A 15799-nucleotide genomic window follows, 5' to 3' on the forward strand; every position below is an offset into this window, starting at 1 on the left:
CTTGATGTTTACTAAAACGTCAAGAATGTTGAATTTATAAATATTCTTGACGTTTTAAAAACGTCAAGGATTTAATAGATAATCCTTGACGTTTTAAAAATGTCAAGTAAAAATCATATTACTTGATGTTTAAAAAATATCAAGAAATCTGAAAATTGGCCTACCTCAACAACCGTCAAGAAAGTCCCTTTTTCTAGTAGTGTAAATCCTAAAACTAATTAACTAAACAAAAATAAAAACAAAGAAATAACTAACTAAACCACTTACCAGAATAAAGAGCGGTGGCGACAGACGACGACGAACGACAGGATAGACACGGTAGCAAGCGGCAGTATGGAGTTCTCTCCTTCTCAATCTCTCTCTCAACTCTCTTGGCCTTCTCTTTTCAGTTATGTGAATTACAAAACTAAAGGAGGGTTTTTTATAGGGGAACTCCTGACATACATTGAAAACGTCGAGAGACCCCCAATTCCTAACATCATAAGTAAAACATCGAGAATAGGTGAAACTATTTCCGTCATTCTAGTTATAACGTCGAAAATAGTTTCACCTATTCCCGAAATATTAATTATGACGTCAAGAATAGGTATCACCTCGTCTGACATTGTCTGTATGGCATTGGGGAAATGGAAATAATTATTTAATTGTTTCCTTTTCCCTAATGTGGCAAACGTTGACGTCGAGAACGGAAACCACATTTTCAACGTCTGTGTGCATGGCGTTAGGGAAAATGCAAGAATTAAATATTAATTTCTCTTTCTCAACATCTTAAATCAAGACATCGGGAATTGTCGTTTAGGTCGACACATACCTACGACGTCGAGGGAGTCTCTTTTTTCCAACGTTCCTTTCGCTGGCCCCTTTTTCTTTGTTGGAAGATCCCTATATTCTTGTAATGGATCTTGACTCGTTCATGTAGAGACATGAAAGTAGGGGCATCCAATGAAAAGAGTTTACATAAGACTGGAACCATGAATAGTCACTCTTATGTAATAACACCATTAATTGTAAAAAATTTACTATTTCGATTATTGATGACCTAGGTAACTTAATCTTAATCTTGAGCAAACTATGAACTTCTATTCACATGGAATTATTCTTAGATATACATAGGCGAGGGAAGCTTCACAGCACTAACCCAATAAGCCTCCCATTTAATGGGTAAGACCGGATGGATAGGTAGGGACATAGGGTGCAAAATGAAATTCGCTTCTACCCGCTTTAGGGTTAGTAGATAGGTTGTTCCCTTAAGGAATGAATCCAAGTCTTGAACAAGCAACCCCGCCCTCTCATTGGCCCGAGAGGGATTCAGTTCATAGGCTTTACCTTAAAGCAATTGTTCAATATAGTGGATCAATGGAACTTAATTAAGAAGCAAGGTGTAGTCTCAAGGGGTAAGACGATATTTTGATCCAGTCGAGGGTACGAACAATCCATGAAGGATTAACTTACTGATCATGGTTGGTTATGTTAGATGAACATCAATATATCTATAGTGAGGGAAATGCAACTACAGGACTTTAGTGGAATGACTTGTTAGTTAATGAATACTGATTAGCTTAGTCTAAAAGGATTTAGCCAGTTAATCTCAGATTGTTGGAGCCCATGGATCTATTGGTCCATAAGGTTCCCCTGCTAACTCATGTGGAATTAATTTAGAACAATATGTTGGAATAATTTGAATTGTTCGAATTTGGTAAAAAGAGAGAACCCGACGAATATATATGATTAGCCATCGATTATCATTTTAATATAGAGCTTTATATTTAAATGTGATTTAAAATATTAAAAATATGAATGCAGATTCATATTTAGAAGCTTGAAATTAATGGATGGAAATGGTCAAAGTTGTAAAAAGTGATCAAAATGTTGATTTTTGACTTTGAAAAGTCAAACTTTGATCGGGTTTATATTCAAATATGATTTGAATTTTGAAAAAAGGTATGCAGATTCATACTTGGGTGGTCAGAATTAGCAAAGATAAACTAAATGTTAAAAAGTCAAAATGTTGACTTTTGACTTGAAAAAGTCAAAGTTTGACTTCGATTTGAATGGTCAAATGAACATATTACCATTTAACTAGAGTCAATTGAAAATTTTTAAAAAAAAATTGTTAGATAATCCACTAACACTTAGTAGAAAGAGTGTCTACATGGGATGTAAACACTTAGCCCACTAAGAATGAGTTAAATGTGAGATGTTGGACTTAGGTTAATTTTCACATGCAATAGTTTCATGTCTTTTGCCTATGTAAAGGCTTGTTTTCAAATTTTTAAAAAAAAAATTTGGCAATTTTTACTTTTGAAATTAAAACAAAAAAAAAAAAAAAAAAAAAAAAAAAAAAAGTGGAAAATGTACCTATGTTCTCCCAACCTTCCTCCAAATTCCATTTCTCTCACTTAATTCCTTTACCTATTAGGTCCCATAATCTGGTTTTAAGTCAAGAGAATAGTGGGTCAACTCTAGTTCTGGTCTTGGATTCATGTTCGTGAGGAGATTACGATGATCGAGAAAACTTCGAAGGTACATTTTATTTTAACCTTAAATTTTGTTTAATTAGGATAATTGATGCATGTTAATTTCTAAATAGTTTATATTCAATTAGGGTAAAATAGATCTTATTTTCCGCTGCGCCCGTCCACCACTTTCCATTATATATGATTACTTTTTAATACATATTTGTTGTTTCAAATTTGAGTAGTCCTCTGATAGTTTTTTATAGTTGTCTCATCGCTCTGTAATAGCAGTCTAATATATCTAATTAGTTTGTGATTGCCCTTTGATACATAGTTGTTTTAAAATTGAGTACCCCTTTAATAGTTTATGATAGTTGTCTGATAGTCGTTTAATATATCTAATTAGTTTGTGATAGCACTCTGATACATATTTATTAGTTTAAATTTGAGTAGCCCTTTAATAGTTTGTGATAGCCCTACTGATGGTGTGTGATAGCCCTACTGATAGTGTGTGATAGCCCTCTGATAACCCTCGGATATATTCAATTAGTTTGTGATAGCCCTCTAATACATGTGTCACTCCCCGTTCCAAGTTCACTTCACGTGACCAAGTGGAGGCATGACCGCCTAGACAATCAACGTGAATCTTTCAACGAGATAGCGCACAAGTGCCTTCCTTGCAAGATGTAGAGAAGTTCCCAGTGAATGTTTTAAGTGCACATCTCTACTATAAATGAAGCACATGATATTTTGGAAGTTGAAGTTTTGGAAGAACATTTGTATCTTCAAAATATTTTGTATCTTCAAAAGACCTTGTATCTTTAAGGAGTTGTTAGCTTTAAAAGTTAGTGAGTATTCTGATTGTTGGGAGAATTCTTTCTAGGTCTCTCTCTAGAGTATAAAATTTATGACTCTCATAAATGAAGAGAACTCATCTATTTATAGAGTTCTTAGACGAGTTTTGTGAGTTTGGAGGTTGGTTGATCCATGAACCTGGCCCCTAAGACCTAACCATATGGATTTGGACCTTATTTACCATTTGAGCTAATTTAAGTCTATTTTTGGACTCAATTGAACTTTAGCCAAAAAATTAATATATTGTTGGACCAAGTTAATTTTATTCAGTCCGGCGGTCATGATGAATGCACTTGAGATCATTAAGATTTGCCAATTTATATCTTCAATTTCAATTTGAGACATGTGTCAATTTTAATTTTAATTAGTTCCAAATTTAATTATTTACAATTTCTTCGTTGATTTAGTAAATTACATGACAATTTACGATTGGTCTAAAAAATTTCCTTCAACACATGGTTATAATGATGAGTTGAGACAATAATTTCAGGAGTCTTTTTCCTTTATGGAAGAATTATAATCTATTTTCTTCAACTTTTAAATTATTATTAAGTTTAAAATGTTCGGGTAACCATTCAAAATTAAGGAACTTTATTGACTTATTACATTAATTTTTATACGAATTTGAATGTTTGAAGTGTTGTGCTTTCACACAGATTAAGATTGTCAAACAATAAGCTCTAGCAATCACAAACACAAGAGTAAATCAACAAAAATGGAAACAACAGTAACACACATGACTTGGTAGCTCAATTTGCAACACTTATGTATGAGGGATAGGTGCTCGGAAAAGATAACCAACAAATATAATGAAGTTAAACAATTACACATTGTATTAATCTCTATACAAAGACGATTAAAGAGGCAACACCTAGACTTCCACTAGATGTGAGACTCTCTCTCTTTTGAACTTAGGTTTCCCTACATATTTGAATATCAATGGTATAGAACTCGGGCAATCATAAATGTGCGAAAATTCCTCTCACTAGAAAATATCTTTTCTTTTTCTACTTGCAAACTCCCTTCACTCGAGAAATTTAGGCTCCTCTAAGTGTTAGAAAAACCCTTCCCTACCTTTAGGCTCCCGCGCAGTTTTGTATATTTTGGAATCCATGCACTCTCTACATAAACTACTCACAAGATTTGTCATCATACTCAAAGAAAGTTGTATGCTACAAAAACAATATTCTATCAAGCTTTTGTTGAAAGAACAAGCAAAACAACATGTGTGGTAACCCTAGCAAAAGAAAGCTTTTTGGGCTTTTACACAATGGAGCTAAGGAAAATACCCTAAAAATAAATCGACAAAGATCGAGGAAAGGAAAACATCCAAGCGAATAATAAATCTACAAAATAATATAAGGAAAGGAATATATTCTGCAAGCCGAACCGCAACAATCATGACATTTACTGAGGTAAGGTCACTCAGAAACATATTTTGAAACAATCACAACAACAACCCAAGAGATATAAACAAGAGAACTTAAGCAAATATATTTAGCCTTGATAAAGGAAAAACATAATTAAGTGACAAAGGGTGCATTTATATATATATATATATATATATATATATATATATATATATATATATAATATAATATAATATGAAGTAGTCCTTTTAATTATATATTTATATTCCAACCTGAAATATGGACTGATCTAGTGATATACCAAAAAGAAAAAATAATCAACACATCAACATTTGTTAACCCAGTTCAATGAATACGCATCTATATCTAAAGGGCAGTTTGACCAGAATAGAAGATTGCATTAATCACAAATACAACAACTATTGAATACATAGTCATGAGTGAAGAATAGAATATTGCATTAATCACAAATACAACAAGTGTTGAATACATACTTATGATTGAAGAAATAACACTTCTACACAATTACTACAGTACTGTTCTAGAACGGTTTTAACAGAACTTGATTATGATATAACATAATAATCATTATGTAGAGAGTGGGATAGAACTCCCCCTTAATTGCAGCACCAATTAAATGATGTATTCAACGTCAACTCCCATTCAAGGAAAGATTTCTTCTATCAAAATTATTCGAATGGAAAAAGTCATACCGTAATTGGTATTTATCCTTTTTCCTTCCACGAATGACGGAATCAGTCAATTGACTTCCTTAGAAAGTTACCAATATATAAGAGAGGATCTTAACTACTTGTGATCCATTTTTTAAGGAAGATCTTAACCTCTTTCCTAGATCCACTCTTTAATCTATATTAGATAAAATAGGTGACATCAAATTTGTTAACACAACCATTTGCAAAATAACCCGGTACAAAATTTGAAGGCATATCCCCTAACACAATTCATAAAAACCAATAACGATGAAATACTGAATACACTAGAAGAAATGTGGGCTTTAATGTCGGGTGGAAAAAATGAAAAATGAACTTTAATGTCGCTTTTCAAAAAGCGGATGTTTAATGTCGGTTTTAAACCGACATTAAAGCAGAAGCTTTAATGTCGGTTTTAAACCGACATTAAACATTCTCCCTTTTTTAAAAGTGACATTAAAGCTCATTTTTTTTTTTTTTTTAATATTGTAAAAAGTCAATGGTTTCTCTCTCTTTTTTTCCCCAATTTAATTCAGCAAAAACCCTAGGGTAGTCTTTCCCTCCCATACGTTCTTTCTTTTCTTTTTCCCATTCTTCTTCCTGTCCTTCCTCCACCCAAGCTCGTCGGCCGCCAATTTCACACACAGATGATGTTACGCACAAGCTTCGGCTGACAATCCACCACCAGACGTTCACGCACAGACGACATTTCCGGGTACATGTATGCATATCTGTGAGTTGAATATATTCCAATCTGAACAGGCCAAGATACATGCAGGTTCTCTTGAGGATGCTTCCAGCCTACTATAAGCACGTTCGGTCCTTTGAAAATACCCTCGTCACCAAATTTTATGGTCTTCATTGTGTGAGATTAACTGGGACTTCACAAAAGAAGGTATACAAGGATACTAAAGCAGTACAATGGTTGCCATGGATCCTTCAGTTGATCACAGATTTTGTTGATTTACAGGTGCGATTTGTCATAATGGGAAATCTATTTTGTTCTGAGTACACAATCCACAGGCGTTTTGACTTGAAAGGTTCTTCCCACGGCCGTATAACTGATAAACCAGAGGCAGAAATCGATGGAACGACAACCCTTAAAGATCTTGACCTTAATTATATATTCCGGTTGCAGAAGATTTGGTTCCAAGAATTTTGTAGGTATAAGTTATTAACATTTTTCCTTACCAGTTGTTTGTTATTCACTTTTGTTCATGATAAAAATTTGTATCTCACTCCTTTGCTCCCTGATGAATGACCTTAACGTACTCATCAAATGAATCTACATCTGAACTCATACTTGGAGCTGAGTTGAAATTTTTCTGAACTGGAATTTATTGTATCATGTAGTATAAACGTTGTTTGCTGGTTTTCTGCTTTCTTATACTTCATTACTTTTGATGAAGATACGGAACCCGAGTCTTTGCAAGTTTTTTCTTTTCTCATTCTTACTTTTTTTCTACTTTTGTTTCTTCCCATTTCGATTCCTTAAAGATCAATGACACCCAGGTTTGGTAACCGGTTCAAAACCCACATACCAGAACCCTCCAACAAACACACTACTCTGTTTTTACTGTGTTGATTGAAGGATCTGTGGCCTCTCATTCTGTTGATCCCTTTGGGTTTTGCTGATTAGGTTTTCTGGGTTTTGATTTGGAGAATGGCGGGGATTTGAGGGCATTCTGTTGATTGTGGATGGAGAATTGGAGGAGGATAAGGAAATGGGGTTTGTTGTTGCATTTAGGATCTGTGATTGGTGATTGTGTTTTGATTTGGTCTAAAGGGGAAATATGTTGGCTTTTCCTGGAACTCCAGGGACATTGACTGGGTTTGTGTTGAGAATTTTGCAATGTGTTTTTGCTGCTGGGTCTATTGCTTCCATGGCTACTTCTGTTGGCTTCTATAACTTCACAGCTTTTTGGTATTTACTCATTCTCTTCTCGCCCTTTTCTTCTTTTGGTATGATTAGTATTGATTGTATTTCGAATCGAATATTCTTCAAGGGGTCTTTTTTTTAGTATTGTATGACTGGTGAATCTTTGATTGAATTAGAAATTTAGGGAATGCTGCTGCTTAGTCTTATCCTATTTGTGACCCTTGCCTTTTACTGGTGGTTTGGCTGCTTTTGGTTATAGCTTTTGCCTTGCAAGTTTGAAAATAGCTGATTTGAATAGTCCACTCCGTTTGAGCTTTGATTTTATGAAACCTTTGAATAATTGTACGGGGAATTTGGGGTCTTAAGATAAGTGTGGGATTATTGCCTTGGTTATTTTCTATCGTTTGTGAGTATTCTTCTTCATTTTCTTTCATTTGACTTGTGTATTTTATGCAAGGGATACATATTTGGTTCTCTCGTTCTCTTATTCCCTTTGAGTGCTATTTGATTCAAGAAATGGTTGCAAGTGAGTACAATTAGCCAGACCCTCATCTTTGTGACAAGATCTTGAAGTTGGTCATTTGTGAAGCGTTCTACTTTTCTTTCTTTCTTTTTTTCCAAAGGATGATCAGTGTAATAATTAAGCTTCATAATTTCTGTGTTTGGATCCAAGTTGTATATAAATGTCACATTATTAAGATTTCATTTTGTATATGTACAAGTAAAAGATTTCGTTTTTAACTATTTGGTGTCATACAAAATAAACAATAATGCAAGGATTTAATAAAAATAAATTTGAAAAAACGACATTAAAGACAGCTTTAATGTCGGTTAAAAAAAAATTAAAGACATCTTTAATGTCGGTGGAAAAACGACATTAAAGATGTATCATAAGTGACATTAAAGGCATATTTAATGTCGGTTATCCACCGACATTAAAGATGAACCGACATTAAAGGCCTTCAATAACACCTTCAAAGATGTCGGTTTATAACCGACATTGAAGGGCTTTAATGTCGGTTTATAACCGACATTAAAGATGTCTTTAATGTCGGTTATAAACCGACATTGAAGCCCAACCGACATTGAAGCCCAACCGACATTAAAGCCCTTTAATAACGCTCGCAAAGATGTCGGTCGCCAAGCGACATTAAAGGCCTTTAATGTCGGTTTTAAACCGACATTAAAGGCCAAATTTCTTGTAGTGATACAAGAATACAACGTTATAATCATATTTACACAAACTAAATTTATAGTAAATTATATAGAACAATATCAAGTACGAAGTCTTTGAAAATGTTGATTGACACTCACATTCCATTTTGAGATATATTTTGATCAAACTCTTTCAACACTAAACACAGCCTTCATGATTGGACGTGGTTTGCATTTGGCTATCAATGGTTGAGCTTTGGGCATAGTAAGTCCTTCACCTTCACTCATGTCAACCAATGAAGAGCCCTCTCTTTCCCACTCAAAGCATTGAATCATTGTTGCCAAAGTTAAGTTAGCCATCTTTTGGGCTATTCCTATACCAGGGCAAGCTCTCCTTCCCAACCCAAATGGTAAGAATTTATACGACTCAACTCCAATAGGGTTCGTATGTCTTTCAGGTTTAAAACTGCTGGCATCTTCCCATAGGTTGGGGTCTCTATGAATAGCCCAAGCATTAATTATTACAATTGTGTCACGTGGTACATCATAGCCTCCAATTTTACAATCTTCGAAAGAGCAATGTGGAACAAGCAAAGGAGCTGCTGGGCTCAATCGAAGAGTCTCAAAAATTATTCCTTGTAGATAGGTCAAACTTGGCAAATCTACTTCACTAACTAAACGTTCTTGACCAACGACATTGTCTATCTCAAGTTTTGCTTTCTGTAACACATCTGGATTGTTTAGTAGATGAGAGAGCGCCCATTCTAAGGTTACAGCTGTTGTGTCAACTCCTGCTATTAATATGATCTGCCAGTTGAACACTTATTAGGGTAAAGAGTAGACTCTGTATGATACCATGTTGAACTAATTAAATTAAAGTGTCGGAGAAAAAAATGTCATAACAAGGTTCTTCTTATTTTTGGATATTTAAAAAGTTCTAAAGATGTTTAAGTGTTAAATATCAATGATTAACTTTTCGTACCGAGGCATTTCTTTTTTACAAGATGGATTAAAGTTGAAAGTATAAGAAAAATGTACTGAAAATTTCATGTAGGACTCTTCTTTCTAATAAATAAAAAAGAAAAAAATCTGGTTCCAATGCTTCGATTTATACTTAATTTATGCAATAATCCATCCGTTACCTCAATAAAGTCTTATTTTAACATACTAAACCTATCTATCTATCTATTTATGAATACAGTAAAATTTTACTTTTGTCTATGATATAAATTGCAATATATTGACTCACATACACATACATTCATCGATAGATGTATCTATTTGAGTTTATCGTGTCTATTCTAAATGAAAATAAAATTTTACAATATTTGTAATAATGTAATTCATTTTGTTATATTAGAATACATTCCTATTTTATAACTATTTTTATTGTGTGTTTACTTTTTTTAGGGCTCTCCTTGATATTTTATTTCTTTACTCAACAAATTTGTCTTCACTCCCTTTACACTGTATTAAAATAATAAAATCAAAAGAAAATAGTGTTTTAAGAAAAGATTGATGGAAGTAATATTAATTTGACTTTGACTTTTCAAACTTTTTAACTAAAAGAAAATTTAAAAAAAGAAAAAAAAAAGTCAAGAAAATACAACACAAACTATAACTTATCACTTTGAAAATGCCAGAAAAAGAAAAAAATAAAAGCGAAAAGAAAATGGTAAATAAAGTGAGATACATACTTGTATTAAGCCTTTGATAATTTGATCACTATGATTCTCCGGTTCAATTTTCTGCAAATGAAGTAAACGATGAAGCATAGTATTCCCTTCACCATTCTCATTTCTTATCCCATCAACTAAATCTTGAAGAAGAACATCCATCGTCTGTCCAAGCTTCATTATCTTCTTCTTCCACCCGCTCGGATCAATCCAATTCCAAATAGCTATAAAATCTCCCGGATTCGATGCCCCTCCGACCGCCATAATCTTCGTCACCATCTCCCTAAATTCCTTAGATTTTCCCTCATCCTCTTCACAATCCTTCTTCCCCCCCATCATTCTCATAATAACATTATACATAAGATCTAACAACATACTCTCCATCTCCACTGCTCGGAACCCTTCCAATGACGAACTCCCACATAATCTTACCATCAACGCTTTAACTTCTTCCTCTCGCATTCTTGAGAATAGATTTATTCGACTCGTTGAGAATAACTCGAGCGCACCGATTCTACGTAGGTTTCGCCAGTGTTCACCGTAAGGGGCAACGGCCATGGTGGTGTGGTTATATGCTAAGTGTTTTCCTGTGCCTAATAAGGGTCGGTTTGCGAGAATGATATCGTTCTTTGTGAAACATTCTTGGACGACGGAAGGGGACGATATGATAACTACGAGTCGTGAACCAAATCGAAGAGAGAAGACGTGTCCGTATTTTTTGGAGAGGTTGTGAAGGATTCTATGGAGAGGATGTTTGATGAGATGGAGATGACCAATGATTGGAAGACGGAAAAATGGGGTTGGAGGGAGGTTTTGGCGATGAGGTCGAAGTAGAAAGTTTAAGGCAAGAAGGAGAGAGAATAGAGAAAGAGAAATGGAAAGGATGAGAATATCCATAATGGTTTCGGACGTTTTTTGCTTTTTCTTTGATGATGTTTTATATAAATGCAAAGCTAAAAGGACACTCCTTTTTGAAATAACTTATAATAATCCATTATTGTGTGTGAATGCAGAATTTTGGGGCAACCAAGTTTGAATTGATTTACACAATTGAAAAGCAGAATCTTATAATAATCTAATATGAGATAATATTCAATGTTAGATTATATGTTTATTGTCGTAAACATCGAAGTATGTGTATCACGTACTTTTTGCTTTGAACTAATGTTTAGATGTGTAATAATTTTTGTATGGGTGTTTGATGTATTTAGGCTTTCTTTTTCTTTTTTTTTATAAATAATATCTTCTTGATCCCTGTATTTTCAACAATAAGCCCTTAGAGATTTTAAAATGGTCATTTCTAAGATTAATTTAATAAATATAACAAAATATCAAAATATTTACCGTCCGTGTAACAAAATCAAAAAATCCAAGAAGCTGGTCATCTTTTTAAATATTCAAGGTTTGTCCTTCTTTTTTATCTTCTTTCTTCTCTTCTTGTGCAATTTTTCTTTTCGTTTCTATCGTCTTTCTTCTGCAAATTTTATTTTATATTTTTCTGAAATCATGATCTTTATTTTCAATCAATCATAAATCTTGTATTATTTTTTTTAAAATGGTTATTTGGTTCAAAATCATGTACCAAGTATAAAAAATCTTAAAAAAAAACATTGGGATATTGGTACACGATCATAACCAAATCTAAACAATCTACCAAAGAATCTTGAAAAAAATAGTTTAAATTTGGGTAGTCAAATCTAAACGATCGAGTAGCCAAATCTAAACTACCAAATATATTACGTGCGCGAAAATATATTACGTGCGTGAAAAATATTACGCACTTGAGTGACCAATTAATCGCATGTTGGTTTTGGCATTTTTGATATTTTCCTTTGTGGGCTTGTTAGGCTTTTTTCGTTTTAGAAATTGCTTTATATAGTGTAAATATTTTGCTGATTTGTTATATTTTTTTAAAAAACTCCATTTTTAAGCTCTAAATTTTGGAAAATAGGTTTAAAAGGTCTCTTCATTAGATTTTCTGTTTCCTATTATCTTAAAAAATATATTTTTATTATTTTAAGGGTGATATGAAAATTATAGGATAATTATAAAATGTAGCAATTTTTAGAATAATTATTAAGTATATAGCAATATTTTAAAAATATTGCAAATATAGCAAAGTCTATCAATGATAGACTTCTATCGTTGATAGACCCTTTTGGTTTATCAAATATAGCAAAATATGTCAAAATCTATCGGTAATGGACTCCTATCATTGATAGATTTTTGACATATTTTGCGATATTTGCATTTTTTTAAAAAATGTTGCTATATACTTAATTATTTTGAATATAATTGATACATTTGCAACTATCTCAAAACTATAAAAGAGCAATGATATATTGAAGCCTCTATCTCATATGTTTGTCATCTCTTCCACCATACAAAAATAAAAATTTATAAAGAATATTTGATCATTTTATTTTTTTAGTACAAATTGGGGTGGGGATAAGTTTATTATTTTTAATTCTTTAATGATGATATCAAATTATAATTCTATTATTCGATAATTTTATTTTGAGGTTTTTTTTAAAAAAAATAGAACAAAACCCGAAAAATATTTATATTGTATAGAAAATTTTTTAAAAAGGAAAAAGTCCACAAGCTCACAATTTGAAATAAAAAATAATACATCGCGATTAATCAGCTACACACACATGGGAAAAGCTTCTAATTTAAACTATTGTATAATATAGTATAAAAGATCATTTAGATATTCGTACACGATCGTTCAGATCTTGGTAAATGATTGTTTGAATTTATCACTAATCTATTAGGGATAGACAGTGATAGTGGTCTATCTCGTTATCTCTATTTATCTGGGTAGACAACTAATCGTTAAGATATTGGAGATATTGGTACATGAGTGTACCAATATCCAAACATTTAAACAATCTTGAAATGATCTTGGTACACGATCTTGATATCTTATACCAAATCTAAATGATCAATACAAGAAAATGGGGATCTCCAAACACAAAAATGCTCGTCGGGGTCGGGATCAGAAAAGATGTGCAAGAGAGGATCTCCCGATGCTAAAATGTTGTGCATGCATTGGGATATCTAATCTATTTTTTAAAAAAAATACCTTCCATTACTAAATGGAAGATATATATATACACCGAGACTTTTACACGAAAATATATACATCAATACTAGACTTTAATTTAGCCAACTAAACGTAGAACAAGAAAGAAAATAGTCCTTTACTTAATTAAATTACGTACATAACCATTGAATTCATTCTCAAATTATAGTTTATAATTGGTAGAGTTAAGGAAAAGATCATTTCGAGTTCAATCTCTTATAAGATCATTTAGCTTTTAATACGATCATTTATGACCCTCTTACACAATTGTTTATCTTTCTATATGATCGTTTACCCTCTTACACGATCGTTTAGCTTTCTACCTTCAAACGATCGTTTACTTCTTACATAATCAGCTCACTTTCCATACGATCATTTAAAAAAATACTCCTTCAAAACTCAATGAAAACAGAATGCTAATGATTTTGAACCACAAACAAAACGGCCCCTAAAAGAAAACTAATTACTAATTCAAATCAAGTATCTATGACATGAATCAAGCATCAATAATGCAAGAAAACATGAGTCAAAGAAGCTTAGAAAAAGTAGACGACCTATAAGAATGAACTCCAGTAAGACCAAACGAATAGTTACAAAAAAAAGTTTTAAAACAATGAAACGTGGACCGTAGCCACATATGGGTACCAGCACACGTAAATTTTTATGTTCTTGTATAGTTATTTTGGCAATGAAAAGCAAGAAAACCTTTGGCAAGTGACTTCATTCGAGTTTAGGGCCTAAATACTGATAATAACATAAAAAAAACTAAAAAGCTTATAACTTGGGAAGTTTAGTGCAAAATAAAACTAATAAATTGTGAAGTTTATAACATTCTTTGATCTACAGAGATTAATAAAAGAGATGCTCGGTTTTTCATATTGTCAAACAACATGCGATAACTTGACTAAAAAACAATTGTGCATTGTCATTCAACAATTCATAGCATTTACAGTAAGAGGTAAGGTGCCCCCTAGTGCATTCCTAGCAAATACATGCATCGACAAGTTCAAATACTTAAGACTATTGTATTTAGGCAATGCAAATCTATATAAAATTACAGTTAACATAAACTTTGATTGGATTCTGATGTCTTTTTTCTCTTATGCCTGAGAAAATTCACATTAAATTTTTTGGATAAAAATAAAAATTACAATTAACAGAAATAAGTGTCATCCCATAGATTCAAATTAGAGATCATTACAGAAACATATTTTTATTAGATTATATGAAATTAAAAAATCAGATCAAAACAAAGTGAAGAATCACATTTGGAAAATAATATTTAAATAATGGCTAGGGAATCCAATGACATTCAAGTACAGTACAGATTTGAGGTTGATTTCTCTCGATCATAAAATCAGAACAAGAGAACCTTATGAACATCTAAGATAGTGAAACTAAAGTTGAACAAGAACCTAACTTTGAGTGATATAGTGGAGCAAATCATCGATACCAAAATGCTCCATGTTAATGTGAGTCAATTGGCTACAACTTCATTCAATAGCCTGCTTGCACATCTCCTCTAAATCGTACTCCATATCCCACCAATCGTCAGGATATCGTATATCGATGAAGCAAAATAGAAGAATTAAATGAGATTAAGGATGAAAAGGTGATTAGCATTTTATCAGAAATTGAAGCAAAGTAGAATGCCAAACAAATCCAAGAACATACCTCACAAATCTTTGGAGAGACGTTTAGAGTTGAGAGGTAGTAAAGTAGAAGCAGTTTGAAATTAGGGTTGAAAGAGAGGCAAAGTCTAACTCATCAAGCATTATCTTGGGTCTTCATCATTGTCGTCGGTTTTTGTCTCTGTGGGTCGATGTTTGCCATCAATCTTGGGTCCTCGTCATCGAAGAAGAAATTGCAATGGTCATCGATCATGGTTTGTGTAGCTATTCATGCGGGTTTCGTCGAGATTGAGATAGAAGATAAAGAGGGTTTGAAGATCGAAGAAAAAAGTGGACAGAGGAAAATTAAAAAAACATCTATGGAACTCCCGATGCATTGTTGATGGCATCGGGAAATAGTAGAGAGAACTCTTGATGCCACTAACAATGCGTCAAGAGTTCCCAACTATCTCCAGACATCACCAACAATGCATCAGGAGTTCTCCACTATTTTCCAATGCTTTACGATACGTGTCGGGAGATTGAGTATCTTCTGATGCTTCGATTATTGCATCGGGAGATACCATATCTCCCGAAGCCTTTTCTCTCAATGGTGTAAACGAGCGTCGGAAGATCCAAAATTTCTTGTAGTGGATCTTGCACCAAATTTAAACGTCTTGTACTGTACCAAATCTAAACGATCTCTTACCAAGAACGTTTAGTTATTGTTACATGATCGTTTAGATGTTGGTAAACATCATTTATCTATCTAGGATAAATAGTGATCTATATTTGTCTAATTAAGATAGACGATTAATCGTTTATATTTTGATATAATATCGTGTAGTGAAAAAAAGAAGAAAAAAAAGATGAGAGATGATGAAGAAGGAAGAAATCCTAGAAGAGAAAATGAAGAAATTGCGAACATCAATAAGTGGGAATATGAAGAAGGAGAAGAAATAATATGAAGAAGATGGACATGAATTCAATAGTCGGTATG

At 32.9% G+C, this 15799-nt stretch overlaps 1 protein-coding gene and 1 long non-coding RNA gene across 2 annotated transcripts; one reads left to right on the top strand and one right to left on the bottom strand.

Moving 5' to 3' along the window:
- Positions 1-5541: 5541 nt before the first annotated feature.
- LOC127143887 (uncharacterized) lies at positions 5542-8011 on the top strand. Its single transcript, XR_007815454.1, has 2 exons — positions 5542-6286; positions 6362-8011. It is a non-coding gene; the product is annotated as an uncharacterized LOC127143887 (long non-coding RNA).
- Positions 8012-8508: 497 nt separating this feature from the next.
- Positions 8509-15386, bottom strand: LOC103495915 (cytochrome P450 81Q32-like). The gene is made up of 3 exons (XM_008457592.3): positions 15287-15386; positions 10123-11081; positions 8509-9232 (listed from the first exon to the last, which is right to left on the bottom strand). The coding sequence occupies exons 1-3, from the start codon at positions 15384-15386 to the stop codon at positions 8609-8611; spliced, it is 1683 nt and encodes a 560-aa protein (XP_008455814.3). The 3' UTR covers positions 8509-8608.
- Positions 15387-15799: the final 413 nt, after the last annotated feature.

This window comes from Cucumis melo, chromosome 11 (genome assembly GCF_025177605.1).
Source record: "Cucumis melo cultivar AY chromosome 11, USDA_Cmelo_AY_1.0, whole genome shotgun sequence".
In the NCBI taxonomy this organism is placed as follows: Eukaryota; Viridiplantae; Streptophyta; class Magnoliopsida; order Cucurbitales; family Cucurbitaceae; genus Cucumis; species Cucumis melo.